The 19,271-nt window shown below is 40.2% G+C and overlaps 1 protein-coding gene across 11 annotated transcripts in view; it reads right to left on the bottom strand.

The window, feature by feature from the left end:
• Positions 1-19,271, bottom strand: part of BABAM2 (BRISC and BRCA1 A complex member 2) — a 318,227-nt gene that overhangs the window by 242,391 nt on the left and 56,565 nt on the right. For all 11 annotated transcript variants that reach the window (XR_006289773.1, XR_006289772.1, XM_043543522.1 and 8 more), the window contains exon 4: positions 1,524-1,618. Coding sequence is in view for 9 of the 11 variants with exons in the window: in XM_043543522.1 (XP_043399457.1) it covers positions 1,524-1,618 (95 nt within the window). In the remaining 2 variants the exon portion in view is untranslated. The remainder of the gene's footprint in view (positions 1-1,523; positions 1,619-19,271) is intronic.

The raw sequence follows: 19,271 nt of genomic DNA, 5'->3' as shown, positions 1-19,271 counted from the left end.
ACAAAACAACTTAGATCCATTTAAAGAAAGCACTCAGCTTTTCTATGTGGTAGACAATCATTTTTGCCTCGGAAAGAAAAATGCTATCCCTTTTAAATCATGTTTTACCTTTTATTTTTCAGCGTTTTAAAAACAACAGTAATAAAGAAATTGGTGTTTTCTGTTTTATGAACAACAGTTTTAAATTAACAGTCCATTTGCCAAGTCACAGAAACATTCCAACTATCGAGAAATCTAAGTTAGACATCCCAAAATGTAACAAATAGATACTCCCTGCTAGCAAATGAGCTAGTCAGATGAATTAAAATAATTGGTTAGCCACTCTGCAGCCTCAGAACAAGAGACAAAATATGTCCAGTATCCAAATGACATCTTTCAAATTTCAGACATGCAGAATTAGGTACAGAACTTCCAAAGCACTTGGCTAGCTGAAAAACCCATCTTAGTATTTCCAGCAAAATTTTTGTTAACATGCTGATGACTAATGGATCAATATGGAATGTATCTATGACTAATGCATTCCTTAGTATGATGTATCATTCATAAGAGAATAGAACTAGAAACACAACAGAAGTCAGCAAGCTAAAAAATATTTAGCAAAAACTGAAAATTTAATTTGAGCTTTAAAACACTACAACAGAAGTGAGAAGAACTGCTGATGTTAGCCACTGAGCAGGAATAAGACTGGAACTCTACGCAACAGGCATATTTGTCTGACAAGGGAGGCACGCTAACGTGACAGAGTTAGAAGTATCACAAGTACCAAACCAAAGTTCAGTTCTAGGTACAAGGCTTTGTTATTAAAGACTAATTTTTAATACTCAGTAATATTTCGTGTTTATGGTACTTGGCTATGGTATGTATTTTCTTCTTCTACACTAGCAACACTGTGCAACGAAGTATTATCCACCTAATGTGCTGATTTTATTATCTCCCCTCCCCAAAGCATTCTTCTGTCTTTACTGCAGCACATTTCATTACAAGTATAAAGTTTTCAGAGTCTTGCCTGACACAATGGTGCCACAATACACTCCCACTTGTTTCCCACCCTTTCTGGTATTAATACAGACGAATGCCAAAGCCCAACCCAGTTATACCTCATTCTCTGCCATGAAATAAACTCTGCCAAAGTCCAAATGATGTTCCAAGGGCAAGGCAAAGGTTAACCCCTTTGCTGAAAGAAGCAAATCTTTGAAAATTATCAGGTGCTAAATAGGAGCAACTGATTTTTTAAAAAGCAACTTTTTTTTGTACAGGGTTATGTCCTGCAGAACACTCTAAATGATTAGATATGGGGAATATGATGTCTTATTTTGATTAAAACATTTTGAAATGAATGATTTAGTTGACTCCATAATTATGGTTTTAAAGTGGAGAAAGTGTCTACATACCTACATGACAGTGAAATAAAAGATTTTTTTAAAAATCTGCATTGTTAGCAAATTCCTATTATTGAGCCATTCTCAAAAGCCAAGTCTCTCTCCAGCACATAATGATCACAAAAGCACTGCAGCTGTACTCACATGCAAGGCAGAGGGATCTGGCAGGAATTCAGCATCCTCTCCAAAGATAAAATCTGGTGGCAGCTCTGGGTAGTGGGCATTGAAAATTATATCCCCTGAAATAAAAATAAGTGAAAAGCACTGTTTATTTCCACTTCATATCCCCAAACTTCTAAGTACTGCAGAGGAAAAATTCAGTAAGTCCATTTTCAATTAACAGACATCATATGCAAAACACAACTATCAGATGTACTGGATGATAAAGTTGATTCTTGAAGGCACTGATTCTTCCTGTGGAAGAACAGAAAACATGGAACAAATTATTGCTTTGTTTCTCACTGCTTATCCCACAAGGGGACACCTTGAAGCACTGATATAGTTAGAAAAGCAACCATATAAAAATAGCACCTTCTTGAAAGCAGCACATCTGGGATATTAAGTAATTAAAAATTAATACCCAGCATATCTATTTTATGTATTTTTGTGAGTCATATCTGTTTACTAAGGAAAACCTGTTGTTTTGCTATTGATTTTATATGGAAGGCACTCAGGTACTATGGTGATGGGTGGCAGTATAAAACCCTAAGGTAGACATACAGAAAGCCAAGTTTTCAATGCAGTGAATATTGGGAGAGGAAACAAGAAACAATACTGCCTCGAGAATTATCACAAAACTGTTAGGTAAGTACCATTTGCAGAATCTCTATTACTGAATGACATAAGAGACAGAGCACAGGTTAATTGTTGGACCTAGGTTTTCGGTGCGGATAGCTGTGGAGAAAAAAAATCATCACTGGAGTTGTAAACTGACTACATATTATTCAAATATCAGGGAAATAAAATATGAACTCCTAGGTATCCTTTTTATAGCACTTTCTACATTTAGTAACCTATTTCAAAAAGAAAGCTTTTCATTTTGTCTACATGGCACAAAACACACTCATTACACATGAACAGAGAACTACAAAATAAACATTTTAAAATGCATTAAATAATCCTGATTTACTGACAGGTTTTAGGCATTCTGTTAAATGACAACAACAGCCGCATTCATTAGGCTATTTTAATGCTGGTTTTGATACGAAAAAAGTCTTTATACAGTAGAAGTCGCTTAACAGACACCCAGGCCTCTCAAACTTCATTTAAGCAGCCATCTTGATTAAGGTGAGTTAGTAAACTCTGTGGGGATTAAGGTATGTACGGAGCTTCTAAGTTCGGTAGAAGTCTCTGTGGACCTTACTAACTGTATTGACTGAGACACAGACTGTCATCAAATCTGTATTAAACAAATAGTGCCATGGATTTGGAATGGTCCTATCATCCTATTACGGAGTGGTTTTTCCCAGCTAACAATATTTGGGAGAGGATGTAATAGATCAACTGGAGTCATCCCAACTAACCACATCCTGACTGAGTGGAACAGAATATAATGGAAATACTAAAGATCTGGGCTATATGTTATTTTTAATGTGTATTAATGCCATCTGAAATTAAATAAGAATATTAATTAGGTCACAATCTCTGACATTGAATCCCATCTTACGTATCACAAAATATGTAACAAAACTACTTAGCAAGATTATGACTGCTTACAATAGGTTAACAAATTCTAGTTTGTACTATAAAAACTTAAATGTCAAATAAAATTCAGAGTTTACATAGATCAATATGTGATTGTTATCACGTAAACTTTCAGAGAACTACACTCAGCTAAACAGGAAGAACTGGTTTCGAAAGAAACTGCATTTAGTACTTCTTCCCTGCTTCTCCACTCTCCGTTTGAAGATACATAATAGGCAGTAGCTCCACAAGCTCTGCATGTAAAATAGATTTTTGGGGCAGCAGGCATTGAAAGAAAGAAGCCAACAGCTAAAACCTATTTTTATGTACTATCACCTGTGTAAAACCCATACAACACAGTAAAACTGAAGACAGGAAAGTAGTATATAAAATTCTGTTCACACAGAGACAAAACCTCTAGGTGGTTTTCAGCTTTCAACAAATTGTGTATTAATTTAGTGCTGATGAAAAATACTGGATAAACAGCCCCGCAACCTGATGTCCTCTATTCATTCATGGGACAGGTAGAGGATGGGAATGCTAACAATCTGTAACAGCTAAAGTTCTGCAAATATGTCTCAACGTTCATTGAAAGGCATCACCTCCAGAAGCTGTGTGGTCCAGTGGATAGGGTGATTAAGAGACCCAGGTTCTATTCCTAGTTCTGATGCTGGCCTGTTGGATGACCTTGGTCAAATCACCTACATTCTCTCTGCTTCACTTTCCCTCATTCGTAAAATGGGGATAATGACACTAACCTCCTTTGTAAAGCACTTTGAGTTCTACAGACAAAAATGATATGTAAGTGCTAGATATTATTATTATTATAGAGATGAGGAGGGCAGCTCAGTCATGATGGGCTTCAGTCCTAGGTCTCCCTGTCAACTAGTGTGCAACTTATGTTGTTTTTTATTAATGTGAATGTGTGCCCACTGGAAACTGAAGTGGAAACCATCAAACTCATTTCATGTAAGTCACCAAACCACCATCACATGGACACAAATTTCGTTCACACCGTTCCTAGGGATTTGAAACAGTAACCTAAAGCTGAAAGTTTCTGTAGTCTATGATCAGCCACCTGAACCACCCAATCAATCCACTAAGAATTTCTACACACTTTTTTCTGTTCAATGGTGTTTCAAAACATAACGATGATCTATAATCTATGTTGCATTGGACCCGTCATCAGCATGGACGCATGTCCCCTGGAATGGTGGTTGAAGCATGAATCTTTAGCACATCTGGCACGTAAATATCTTGCGTCGCCAGCTTCAACAGTGCCATGTGAACACCTGTTCTCACTTTCAGGTGACACTGTAAACAAGATGCAGGCAGCATTATCTCCTGCAAATTGTAACCAGACTTGTTTGTCTGAGTGACTGGCTGCACAAGAAGTAGGACTGAGTGGACTTGCAGGCTCTAAAATTCTCTAAAAGAGATTGTGCCACAGTACTTGTATTAGGTGAATTGAGAAATACTATTTCTTTTGTTTTTTACGGGGCAAATATTTGTAATCAAAAATAAATATAAAGTGAGCACTGTACACTTGGTATTCTGTGTTGTAATTGAAATCAATATATTTGAAAATGTAGAAAACATCCAAAAATATTTAAATAAATGGTATTCTCTTATTGTTCAACAGTGCGATTAATACGCATGAATAATCACGATTAATTTTTTTAATTGCTTGACAGGCCTAGTTTTGATTTCATAAGAGCAGCATTTTCTGAAAGGCATCTGTTCAGTCTGAAAATTTTCAACCTCTAAAAATATGAAAACATAATAGGTATTATAATCCAACCTGAATATTAACTGTATATGTAGTAAATGTTTAAATCATTTACAATATCTTTTTTAATTGAGAAGCACGGAACCCAGGGATCACCACCCAAGGGTTTTACTCCCAGTTCTCCAATTCATTGCCTATATAAGTCTGTGCAAGTTAATTTAGTTATGCCTTCCCTCTCCCCTCCCCCCGCATCTATAAAGTAAGGATATTTACCTACCTCACAAGGGAGGCTGAAGATGAAAGCTCTGATCCTGCAATGAGCTCCACAAGTGAATCCCTGCAACAGTGCTGAGCACCATTTAAGTCAGTGGGATTTAATGCAGGTGCAGGGATCTGTCCATGCACAGCCCATTGCAGGATCGGAATCTGAACTTTTAACATCTGTAAAGCACTTTTAGGTTCTTGGAAGAAGAGCTTGTATGTTCAGATGAATCAACCCTACTAATATCTGTGTAATATTGTCCTTATTTTACAGATGGTGAAACTGAGGCATAGAAAGTTGTATGACATCCCCACCCCCAAAGGTCACACAGCAAATCAATGGCAGAGCCAGCACAGAACACTAATTGCCTCTCAGTCTTCTGCTATAGCTACTAGATAAGGATCCTCTGAAATGCAACCCTTTTGAGTTTAGATGTTACCCAAATACTATTTGAATAAGATGGAGTTTTAAAATATACACACGCTATGGTAAGAGGTAGCAAATTTGCAGTTTGACACTGTTGCTCAGGTTGCCCTGTCAGGCACCGATGTGTTTACTTATCATTTGTGGCCATAGAGGTCCTTGTTGGTGACAGTATTTAATAAAGTTTAGACTATTGCAATACTCTTTTCTACAGTTTTCTGGTGTCTTCAATTAAAAAAAGGCTGTTTTTAGGACTGTCCTTAACACCAGACAGCACAAGCACATTACCCTATGTGTGAATCAAGGTTCCTAGAGGACAGTAAAATTCTACATTAAAATCAGTGTCCTCCCTCTTCATGTAGAAAGCCCTTCAGAGTATTGGGCTGAGCTCTCTCTCTAACCAGATGACATACATTATCACCAACTGAGGCCACCTTAAGTTAGGCCCCTTATCACAGTAGCAAATAAAACTTGTCATATTGTTTCTTCAGCCACTTTTTGCCAAATCAATCTTGAAAACACAGTAATTTTCCTCTTTGCTTTCAGTCATTAGTTTGATGCTTTCAACTGAATTTATACATTGGAGAGAGGCAAGGTAGGTGAGGCAGCATCTTTTACGGACCAACTTGTGCTGCAGAAAGAGACAACCTTTTGAGCTGCATAGAGCTCTTCTTCAGGTCTGGGTAAGGTACTCAGAGTGTCATAGCTAAATACAAGGTGGATCAGATTGTTTAGCAGTTAGCACATACTGTAATAGTCCACTCAAGCTGAAGAATACAGAGGGTATAGAGGTAGCTCCCTTCCTGCTACTGTTTCCCTCTCTCTGAGGCTGGAAGACAGAGACACCCCACAGGCACCTCTTGAAATCAGTTACTGAGGCAGGGGTTCTTCTCATATGGGAGGACCCACATCCTTATGTGCTGCCTATGGGAGTACCAGGGGACACCCAGTCATCCAGCCTAAGTACAAGAATGGTACAACATGAGGTAAAATAGTTCTTAATTTTTTTTCCATAATATGGATCATATGTTACTAGGCAGATAGTCTTGTGCATGCCCAACCGTCCCATGTTTGCAAACAAAAGAAGGGGACCAATCACATACTGCATCATGCCTGTTGCAGCTACAGAAATTACTTACACGGAAAAATAACGTTAGAAATGTATTTTTAGATTCTATAATACAATTTAACAGATGTAAAAAAGGAGTGGAATCATCTCTGTGGATGACCAACAAACATTCAACAGACCAGCTTGAGAACTGCTGCGGTGAAAGAATGAATTAACATGCATTTTTTTACAAGAGGGACTAAAGAAACACCAATTTATGACTACATGAAATCAGAAGTGATGAACTTCTTATGACCAAGGACATTAGTTATTATAAACAAGCCATGAAAAATTACAGCCAGATAATATTGGAAGTCTCACTTAAACTCAGAAAACAAAGAAAAATAAAGTTTAATACTAAAGCTAATGTTCACTTTTATCCTATTCTGTACTGCAACATACAGAGGGCTGAATTCTGCTCTCAGCTTTGCATGACAGATTTAATCTTTGCTATTCAGCTCTCCCTTTGTATACTCCTAGAGAAACATTCATCCAATTCTGCACTCAAAAGCCCCACATAGAGCATTTGACGGGGTCTCTCTCTGGAGTCTGTCAGCCCCACTATTGAGTCACCTGAAGAGGGGTTCAAACAGAGCATTGCAATGTATTCCAGAAAGCATTCAACTTCACGTAATCAGATACTCAACAAAGTCAACAGCGGAGGAACCTATGTCCAGAGAACAGAACAGGAAGCTGCAAGGGACATACATGCCTGGTGTCCTTGCAGTATGAAGCAAGTAGACACCACGAGGTATTCTTCAATCATCCTAAGAAGTCAAACCACAGTCAACAGTAACTCTATATTAAGAAGAGTGGATGTAGAATTCAGCAAGCGACACAAGGAAAACAGGATGGTGAGCTTTTTCCCTGGAATGAAAATATGAGATGTAACTGCAAGACTGGACAGGTTTATGAAGTTGTTCTCCATTAGTGATGATACATATTGGAAGCAATGACTCAGCATGGTGTGGAACAGCACAGATGATAGAAGACTTCAGGGATCTTGGAAGGGAGCAAATCCAAATGATCTTTTCAGACAACCTTCTGGTCCCACAAGTGAGAGAAGGCAGAAAATACTGGAGCTAAACCACTGCCTGCATGACTCGTGTGATGCTGAAGGTTTTGGTTTTGTGGGGCACTGGGCCACATTTCAGAGAGAAAAAGGGCAGTACAAACAGGACAATCTGCATCTCACAGATATGGGTGCTAATCTTCTCAGATGGAGACTAGCTGCAGGAGCCAGGAAAGAGATGGGTGCTGTGGAGGCAGATGCAGTACAAACAAACTCAGTGTGCCAAGAAGAGATTGAATCAGTGTGTCAAAGACCTTGAAGAGAATACATTTTTCAGTTGCTCGTATACCATGGCAGAAGTCTGAGTAACAAGCAAGAGAAACTGGAAATTCTCATTTAAAAAATGTATACAATTGGCATTACTGAAACTTGGTGGGACAATCTGCATGACGGGAATGTTAAAGATCACAGATTAAAAGAAATTATGGTGTCTTTAATGTAGGGTGCCGCCTCTCACCACTGCCTCCTATATCCTTCCTAAACAGGTTATTGGTAACTCAGAAAAACAGGATTTGAAAGCTTACAAATCAATGTGCTAAGAAATCCCAGGAGGGGGTACTGGTGGGGTCTGTAACAGACTGTCAAACCAAGCCAAATAACAGGATGAGTTACTCCTTAAGCACCTATCTAAGAAGTCTGAAAACAAAAATTGTGTTGTTATGGAGGATTTCGGTTTGGAAGACATGCTAGAAGCCACATGCAGTAATCATTAGATCATTAGAGTTTCTAAAAATTATAGATAATTTAGCACAAAAGGTATAGCGTTCAACATGAGGTGACTCTATTTTGGACCTTATTATGATGGATAAAGATGAATTAATCACTGGACATGAAGTTGATGGTTGCCTAGGAACCAATGGTTATAACCTGATTATATTCAATATGGGCAAACAGAGGATCACAATCAGTAACATGTATACTTGGCACTTCAAAAGACCTGATTTCCCAAAGCTGAGGAAAATTATGAGCAAAATTAATTGGGAGGAAAAATTTAGACAAAAAATATGAATGAAAATTTGGAACTCTTTAAGAAGAGTTTATTAGATGGCCAAAAAGTTACAATACAACAATCAAGAAAGAGGACAACTTTGGCTAAAAGCCCATCCTGGTTCAGTGGCAAAATGAAGGCAGCAATTAGAAATAAAAAAGCAATATATAACAAATAGAAACAGGGGGAACAGATGACAATCAATATAATTTAGAAGTTATGAAGCATAGAAAAGCATGATAATGTAAGCTAAAGATATCAGGGGAAAATCCATGGCTTGCAGAAGTAACGACAATAAGGAGGTGGTTTTGAGGATGGGGGGTTGAGATATATTAGGAACAAAAGAAATCCTAAGAATGGCATAGGCCCATTATTACATGGAGACCGTAAAAATATTAAAAATTATGCAGAAAAGGCAGAAGTGTTCAATAAATACTTCTGTATATGAAAAAAAAAGCAGGATGATGTGCTTGTATCACAGGAGGCTGATGAGTAATTTTAAGTCCATTAGAAACCGAAGAGGATGTTAAACATCATCTACTAGAGATAAACATTTTTAAATCAAAGGCCCAGATAACGTGCATCCAAGAATCTCTGGCCCACTGATGATAATATTTAATAAATCTTGGAATACTGGGGAAATTCCAGAAGACTGGTAGAGTGCTACTGTTGTGCCAATATTTAAAAAAGGCACACAGGATGACTTGGGAAACTACAGACCAATCGATCAGATATCAATCCTGAGTAAAATAATAGGAAAAGCGATACAAGAGTCAACTGATAAAGAATTAAAGGCTTGGAACACTGTTAATGCCAACCAACATGGCTTTATAGAAAACAGGTCTTGTCAAGCAAATCTGATTTCATTCTTTACGGAGATTACAAGTTTGGTTGATAAAGGTAACTGCATAGATGTAATATATTTAGACATTGGTAAGGCATTAGACTTTGTACCACACAATATTCTGATAAAAAAATTAGAATATACATTATCAATAAAGCACATTTTAAATGGATTAAGAACTGGTTAATTGAGAGATGATGTCAAAAAGTAGTTGCCAATGGGAAATCACCACTGAGGAGAGGAGTTTCTAATGGGGTTCTGCAGATAGGTAGGCTTGATGCTCTTCACATTTTTCATCAATCATCTATATATAAATACAGAATCACTGCTGATAAAATTTGTAAATCACAAAGATTGGCAGAGTAGTAAATAATGATGAAGACAGGGCAGTCATATGGAGAGATCTGGACCACTTCATAAGCTGGGACCATTCAACAAAACATGCCAAATGCAGACACCAGAAAGTTAAACACCTAGGAACAAGTAATGCAGCCAATAACTTCAGACTGAGGAGACTGTATCCTGGAAAACAGTGACTCAGAAGACGATCTAGTGGCCACAGTGGACAAGCGACTCCATGAGCTTCTAGTGTGACGCTTTGGCAAAAATGGGTACTGGGATCCTTGGCTATATATGCGGGGAGGAGTGAGGTAATTTTGCCTCGTATACAGCAATAGCAAGAGTGATACTCAAATACCACATCCAGTTCTGGTTTCCACATTTTAAAAGGACACTGAAAAATTGGAAAGGGTGCAAAAAAGAGCCATAAAAGTTATTCAAGGGCTGGAGAAAATGCCTTACAGTGAGATTTTTAAAGAGCTCAATCTGTTTAGCTGATCAAAAACAAGACTGAGAGCTGATTTGATTGTCGTGTGTTAAGTACCTTAATGAACAGAAAACACTGGGTACTAAGGGCTCTTTAATCTAGCAAAGAATGGCATAACAAGAATCTATGGCTGAAAGCGGAAGCCAAATGGCCTGTGATTTATAGCAGGTAAGACCAGATGATCTAGTGTCTATTCTGACCTTAAACTCTATGAATCTTGCTATTAAGAAAAATGATACCACAACTAATTACAGTAGTAACTTGATATAACACATGTAAAAAATGTGTACATTCTTTATTCTTGAAACATGTTATTTTTTGTGGGATTTGTAAAGTAGAAGGACAAATCTGCAGTTAAACCATCTTCCTAATGGGTAAGCTTTTTCCATACTCAGTTAGAATGCTGGAACATCACCCAGCCCAAGTAAGCAAAACACTGTTTTACACACTCTTCAGCACTTCTAAATCAGAAGCAAACAAGAGAACCGAAAGAGAAAGCATATATACAAACTCTCTGCGTCTTTGCAGCCTGTGTAGTTCTGGGGATTGGTGGTGGGACACAGAACTTTTCATACCTAGGATCCCAATTCTGTACTGAGAAACACTTGTGAATCTCTGTGGCCACACTTCAGTGTTCAGTGCAGGATTCAGCCCAGATAGGTAGTGACTGAACCTTGTTATTATCAGACAGTGGTCTGCTACTCTTCATGAAATGAACTGGTTGTTCTCACACCACTTCCTAACACATAAGGGTATACATCACTAAAATACCTATCATCATTGTTGGCTGTCTGCACAGAGGTCAAGGAGTCAATGAACTTAAGAGACTGAGATTCCCACCAACCCCTTCCTACATGGGTCCCCTCCAGATCAGGATTTATTTAAAGGAGGGGATCAACATGGAGGGGAAGCTTGCATTTCCACTGCCTATAATTTACTTGTCCTGTGGAGAAACAGGATTTAAGTCTGCAGAGCTGTCACTCGGACCCCTTTTCCTCACATTGGATTCACTCAAATTAAAACTAAAAAACAAGACCTTGCAGGTGTTCAAGTGAAACTGTAAAAGGATGAGCACTGTTTGCAATAGTTTTTAAACTGCTTCACTTCCATGCATCTCAGTTATAACTCATAACTGTGTACAAATATTTAAACTGTGGTTATGGCTACAGAAGTGACTATGTAAAATGGCACAGTATTGCTCAACAGATCTGCTCTCTCTTTATATTAAGAGTTATAGTGTTTACTTTAATGACTAAAACAACATTTTACTACTGTTAAAATCACATGGTCTATACAGGTATATGAGAATGAGCCTGCTTTAAGACAGGGGTCTCAAACCAGCAAAGCCTGTGAATGTCCAGCATAGTCTGCATAGACTAGTGGTCCCCAAACTGTGGGGCACGCCCTCCTAGGGGGCACAGAGGAATGTTGGGGGTATGTGCAGTGGGGCTGGACCAGCCCCCATGGGGGCAGGGAGGGAGTGCCACCCAACCCTGCTCCACGCCCAGCTCTGCTGTGGTCCCAGCTCCCTCTCCATTCCTGTTCCCAGCCTTGGCCCCTTCACTCCTGGCCCTGGCCCCAGTTCTCCCCCCAGCCTCGGCCTCTTTACCCCTGTTCATGCCAGGGAGGGGGAGCTGGGGCAAAGGGGGGCATGGCTGTGAAAAGTTGGGGGACCACTGGCATAGATTGTCGGCCAGTTCTATCAAGGATCTCATTATTGGTGATCCGTTGGTCCCAAGTAACATTTCCCACCTTCTCACGTTTCCAAAATGAATACAGCCACCTCCACTGGCTCCCCATTCACTTCAGGATCTAGTACAAAATTGCTCTTATTTAAAAACTCTACAAGTATTTGCTCCAGTCTGTCTCTTATATCTTATCACTGTCCCCCCTCTGCTTCTCTGGCACTGGCTCTATTTCTCCTCCTTCACATAATCTTAACTTTATGTTTTGCATCGGCAGCTCTTGCCATCCAAAACAGTGTTGGTGTATCTTATTTCTCTTCCTCATCAACTCTTCATCTATCTTCATATCTCAGCTGAAAATACGTATTTCTTCAATGCAGATACCCTCTTAAGTTTTTCTCTCTCTCTTCTCTTTATTTTAACTTTGCAATAGATATATTAATTTAACTCTGCAAAGGGTTTTCCAACACACATTATATAAAAGGTGAAGCTGATTTTATATTGTGTTTATATACAATAAAGTGCAGTTACATTCTAATCAGTGACAGTGAGGGGCATGCAATGATTTTTTGTGTCACAATGATGTCCATATCAAATTTGACCCAGCGGGCCAATAGTGTTACTCATGCCGCCCGGAACCTGCCCCCCAAAACTCCGCCCCACACCTGCCTAAGGCTCTGGGAGGGAGTTTGGGTGGGGGAGGAGGTTTGGGGTAGGGGATTGGGGTGCACGCTCTGGGAGAGAGTTTAGGTGCAGAAGGGGTGAGAGGCTGGGCTCTGGGAAGGAGTTTAGGTCAGAGAGAGGGTCTGGGGTGCAGGCTCTGGGATGGAGTTTGGGTGCTGGGTGCAGGCTCTGGGCTGGGGGTGCAGAAGGAGGGGGTGGGTTGCAGGCTCTGGGATGTAGGAGTGGGGAGGCGTGCAGGCTCTGGGAGGGAGTTTGGAAGTGGGGGGGTGGGGAGGGGGTGCAGGCTCTGGGAGGGAGTTTGGGGGCAGGGGGGCGTATGTGAGGAGGGGGTGGGGGTGCAGGCTCTGGGAGGGGTTGGGGGGTGCGGCGCTTACCTGGGGCTCCAAGGCGGGGCAGGGCGGGGAGCCTCTGCACGCCGCTGCCCCCAGGCACCGCCCCCACAGCTTCCCATTGGCCGCAGGGGCGCGGGCAGCACGCTGAGGCACAGCCCCACCCCAGGGCCAGAGGGAGGGGCCGGCAGACACATGGAGCGAGCAGGCAGACGCCACTCAGCTCCGCTGCGCTGCCGGGGCCCCGGCCATTGTAAATAGCCTGGGGGTTGGGGAGCGCCCGGGGGCGGCAGGTGGGGCCAAGGGAGAGACCTAGCCCCAAAACTGCTGGAGCCCTGTGGGCCACACTGGGGACGTTCGTGGGCCACAGATGGCCTGCGGGCCAGGAGTTTGAGACCCCGGCTTTAAGAAGATTAGAATCAACAGAGCTAAGGTTTTAATTTCAGAACCTTTATTACTAACAATGCTGAACAAGCCAAAAAAAAACCACAGCTTGACTGGCACTTAAGAAAACATGGTTTTATCTGTAAAGTGTGTAAATTTGATATGGACATCATTGTGACACAAAAAATCATTGCATGCCCCTCACTGTCACTGATTAGAATGTAACTGCACTTTATTGTATATAAACACAATATAAAATCAGCTTCACCTTTTATATAATGTGTGTTGGAAAACCCTTTGCAGAGTTAAATTAATATATCTATTGCAAAGTTAAAATAAAGAGAAGAGAGAGAGAAAAACTTAAGAGGGTATCTGCATTGAAGAAATACGTATTTTCAGCTGAGATATGAAGATAGATGAAGAGTTGATGAGGAAGAGAAATAAGATACACCAACACTGTTTTGGATGGCAAGAGCTGCCGATGCAAAACATAAAGTTAAGATTATGTGAAGGAGGAGAAATAGAGCCAGTGCCAGAGAAGCAGAGGGGGGACAGTGATAAGATATAAGAGACAGACTGGAGCAAATACTTGTAGAGTTTTTAAATAAGAGCAATTTTGTACTAGATCCTGAAGTGAATGGGGAGCCAGTGGAGGTGGCTGTATTCATTTTGGAAACGTGAGAAGGTGGGAAATGTTACTTGGGACCAACGGATCACCAATAATGAGATCCTTGATAGAACTGGCCGACAATCTATGCCAGTGGTCCCCCAACTTTTCACAGCCATGCCCCCCTTTGCCCCAGCTCCCCCTCCCTGGCATGAACAGGGGTAAAGAGGCCGAGGCTGGGGGGAGAACTGGGGCCAGGGCCAGGAGTGAAGGGGCCAAGGCTGGGAACAGGAATGGAGAGGGAGCTGGGACCACAGCAGAGCTGGGCGTGGAGCAGGGTTGGGTGGCACTCCCTCCCTGCCCCCATGGGGGCTGGTCCAGCCCCACTGCACATACCCCCAACATTCCTCTGTGCCCCCTAGGAGGGCGTGCCCCACAGTTTGGGGACCACTAGTCTATGCAGACTATGCTGGACATTCACAGGCTTTGCTGGTTGGGACACGAGGAACGCATGCCTCAAGACTGTCTGCCAAAGGTTGTGCTCTATGACCAACTTAAGAACTGCCCACGATGCTGAGGAAGGCCAAAGCTCTGATACAGTGACAAGGTCAAGCAAGGTCTCAAGAAATCCAGTATTCCCACTGACAACTGGAAAAATCCTGCCCACAATCGCTAAGTTTGGAGAAGCCAGGTTAAGGCTGGTGCAGTGACTGTGGAGAGCCATCAGAGAGCCCAGGCTGCGGCTCGCAGGCAAGCCAGGAAGCAAAGTATGCTTCAACCACCATCTGGCGAGTGGACCTGTATCCACTGTGGGAAGGTTTGCTGATCATGCATCGGGCTTTTTCCCCATACCATTGATAAGCAGCACTGATGGACCGACTTTGTCATGTCTCCTTTCATCTGTCAAGATGTTGGATGGCCAATGAGAAGATGGGCAGCAGATTTCCAAAGATGTTAGTAATTGGTATGAATATAAAAAAAGAAGGTTTCAGAGTAACAGCCGTGTTAGTCTGTATTCTCAAAAAGAAAAGGAGTACTTGTGGCACCTTAGAGACTAACCAATTTATTTGAGCATAAGCTTTCGTGAGCTACAGCTCACTTCATCGGATGCTTAAATAAATTGGTTAGTCTCTAAGGTGCCACAAGTACTCCTTTTCTTTTTATAAAAAAAGAAGCAATAGTCAAAGCAAGAGAAGATGAAGATATAGATGAGGATTTCAGCAGACATGGAGCAGAGTAATAATATGTAGAGTCAGACACTGAAGGAGGTAAGTTGAATGAAGGGGATACATATCGTGGAGGCAAATAGGAGGTCCAAGTCTAGGACAGCAAAAAAGGAGGTGGAATTGTCTTGAAGGATATTTCTCTTGTTTAAGAAATAATCTACTGTCTGAAACCTTTGGCTTAAAAAAGGAAAGATGATGTCATATGTTTACTTGTTCAAGACAGGCTGAAATTGTGGACAGAGAAAAGTCAAAATGTCATCAAAGTCAAGGGCATGCTAGGGATAGAAATGAGGGAGACTGATTGTTTAGAATGGGACAGCGATTATAAACTAGAAATAAGATGAAATAAAGCAAAGAAAAAAATAGGCTGCTGTTGGAAGATTCCCAGTGGCGAGATTTAATAGACAGTGAAAGAATATCCCCAAGTAGAAGAAGCCTGCCAAATGAACTAACTATACAGGAACCAAGAACTCAATGCCTATCCCAAGCTCAAGCAAGGCATTAACCACCTCTGGTGCAAAATATTCAAAGCTTTATATAAAATACTGGAAAAACATGCTGCAGCTCAATTATGGAAATCTCTCAAATCACACTTTAATTTGAAAAATTACTTTTACGACTGCAGGTAAACAAGAGGATCTAAAGTAAAAATAACTCCAGAAAAGCAAATAAATCAGTAAAGAGGCAAAAATGTATCAAGAGGGTTCAAACAGTTTTGCAGAACCAATAAGCAATGAATAACATAGGATCCCACCTTGAAGAAACAGGCCAAAGAGAACTAGAAGAAGAGCCTGTTGCACTAGGGAAAAGAATGAATACAGAACTATAACATGTCCTGAGGGGAACATTACTGCACTGGCTGGTGGGAGCAGGATAGACTGGGTGACCCACTAGTATTTCCATCGGTAGTTTCTGTGATTCAAGTGAATAAGGAGCAGTGAGACAGAAATCGGACTGAAAAAATTTTTAAAAAGAAAAACTGGTCTTCAGAGGAGACAAAAAATGCTCTTCACAATAAAGGAAGAGAAATGAAGTGGTGAGAGTAGGGCTCAGATCTGTAAACCACTCACATAAAAACAGTGAAAATCAGGAAGAATAAGATAAAAATACTGTAGTTCAAGAGGCCACAGAGAAGCACAGTAGTATCACAAGGGCAACACATTGTTTAATCACCGTTAAATTCCAGATGACAGCACTCAAGGACAAAGAGAGAGGCACAGCGCCTGAAAAAAGAAATGTGAACAGCACAAAAGAAAATTCTATCAGAATTTCTTAGCAGCGAAAAGTAGTGAAAGCTTTTGAGTGAAAAAAAATCAGAAACAAGACAAACACAGGATTCAATGAGGCAAAAGTACAATGATCCGGGGACTGATAATTAAAACAGGGCATTAAGAAATACTAGAATTATGGTTATCATTCATAAAGGTAAAACCCAACAAAAATATTAACAAACCTGCTCACAATGAACAATCTGATACAACACTATTCCCTTGCTCCTTCACAAAGGAGATCAGCAAGAGTAGCTGGATTACTGTAGTGTATACTTCTTCTCAAACAATAATTAATTTTTCAGAACAAGAAGTTGTCCTGTACTTGGCATATGTGGTAGCTCAGTTGGTAATTATGGAGACATCAGTTGCAGCTCCACAGTTAAGGCAGAGTTTTGCCCTTGTAGCAGAGATTCAATCTCCCTGATATATATTATCTGACCCTTTTTGTACCTAATTATGTTAATAATGGGAATATCACAGACTCTTCAAAACTTTCCATATAGTAAAAACCTTGCGCATAGGCTACATTTGAAGAATTTTTAGGATTAACTGTCATTTCTCCATTATTCTTCATAAATGAAAGAGGCTGAATAAGTAACGTTCTAGTTCAGAGAATTCCGTGAGGAACTGTCCTCTTTCAAAATGGCTGTCAGCTATTATCGTCAATGGAACTGAGGCAAAAGACTGCCGTCAGTTCAGTTACCCTTCTTAAATTGCCCTCCCAATTTCCCATTTTTCTCAGTGGAAAGAAGATCACAGGCTGCCATTAGCTAAGATGGCTCCTGCCTCCATTCACCTGCTCCTCCCAGTGTTCCTCTCCAGCTCCTCATAGGACAAAGGGCCTAACGTCATCCCTGATAGGACAAAGGGCCTAACATCATCCCCAAGAGCAACTTGACTTCATTCCCATCAGGAGCAATGGGAGGCAGTGGCTATTTTGAAAACACAACTTAACTGATGGCAGCCGACAGCCTCATGCTCACTGGGAACAATGAGATGTGACAGTAATTTTGAAAGAGGACAATTCTTTCTTTCTTTAAAGGAAAAAGGAAATAACCTAATTAAAAACAATCATTATACACCCAGCATTCAGAGTTAAAAATTAGTCTTTTAATTTAAATAAATATCAAAGTTAATAATGTACTCAGTACAGCAGTCTCTATGTTACCTGATATTTAAGACATTTATTTTATACTAGAATAGGAGCTGGAATTTTGACCAAGGACAATAAGGCAAACCTCTATTTTTGAAAAAATGGTATTTGTGAAAAATGACATAAGGTATTTAACAGCCATGCAAAGCAGACAGCACCATGATTTTAAGGTCACAGCTGAAAGACCCTATTATACCAAACTATGGAGTTTAATGGAACACCATAGAACACTGGAAAAATGAAGCTCCAGGATGACCCTGCTATGACTTTAATACACAATTATAAGAAGGTTAAGCCTTACGTTTAAACCATTAAGGCATCCACTCTGTCGTGATCATAAAAACAACAAGACAAAATTATTATTTCCCCGTCAAAAGACGATGGACTGTGCATGATTCTTTAAATGAACATAGTTTTCAAATTACTAATCTTTTATTAAAATACATATGCAATATAGGCAAATTGATTTATATTTATGCCTGATCTAATACAAAGTGTTCTCCAGTATAAAAGTCTCTTTTAAATGAAGTAAAAAACACTGGAGATCCCCAGGGCCTTATCTGGGCTGGTGTCAGATAATCTTCCAAGAACACCAGAGCAAGCAAACACTAAAAGCAAAAGTGAACTGAATGTGAAATTTGAAGGACAGAATAAATCCCCATTTGGAACTGAAGAAAATGTATTAAAATGGTAGGAAAGGCCATTCTGAACTGCTAGCTGCTCAATGTTACCAAAGCCGTCAAAAACATGACTTTAAGTTGCTGGCCGGCATCTACTGAATTTACTGCAAGTAAATTTTTTCCCCTTTTTCAAGTAGGAAAGCAACAACAGTAACCATTGTGAGCTTCCTGATATTATGGAAAACAAGACTGTGACTGTACAGCTGTACTTCCCTAAATAAGTATGCCAACTGCTTTCAACACATTGGGACAAAGTACCAGGGTATTTGCATTGTGGCAGCAGTTATGATTGATGATCCGCACAAACCTGATCTGTTGCAAAGAGGATGTAGCACAAACCACAAAGGAACCAGACACTTCAGCCTATGTTTGGCACGATGCCCTGGATACAGGAGACCCTGACCATTTCAGCCTACCTTTTTCTACTGCCAGATTTTGCAATCTTCCTTTGCAGAATTATTCTGCCTTGGAAAGATAAACAGATCTGGCAACAGGCTTCAGGGAGTTTTTACAGATTTCTGCTTGCCTACACAGGCAGGCTTCCCCCACAGTGGTCACAGACTTATTTACTGAACCCTAAATTATTAACCCTTTCTTGTGCCCATTGGCACAAATCTTTATTGTGTGAGCCATAATATTGTTTTATGCTATGAATGATTCATGAGCATTTTTAAATTCATAATGCTGAGAAGAATTAACATTTCCGTTCATCAATTATTATTAATAATCTGAAAAATCAATTAGTCTGAAAAAAATACTTATCTGCATCACTTTCCTTATTCAATTAGTGTATAAGTTAACAACACGATTACATGCATGTATTGGCTGTTTTGGTTTTTTAAACCATGGAACCTGGAAACACGGTGAATGAAGAAAAGCTGATTTGATGGCATTTCCATCTTGATACCAAAGTTCAATGCACATTCCACAAAGATAAG

The sequence above is a fragment of the Chelonia mydas genome, chromosome 3, assembly GCF_015237465.2.
Source record: "Chelonia mydas isolate rCheMyd1 chromosome 3, rCheMyd1.pri.v2, whole genome shotgun sequence".
Taxonomy (NCBI): domain Eukaryota; kingdom Metazoa; phylum Chordata; order Testudines; family Cheloniidae; genus Chelonia; species Chelonia mydas.
This window is presented reverse-complemented; position numbering and strand designations above follow the sequence as displayed.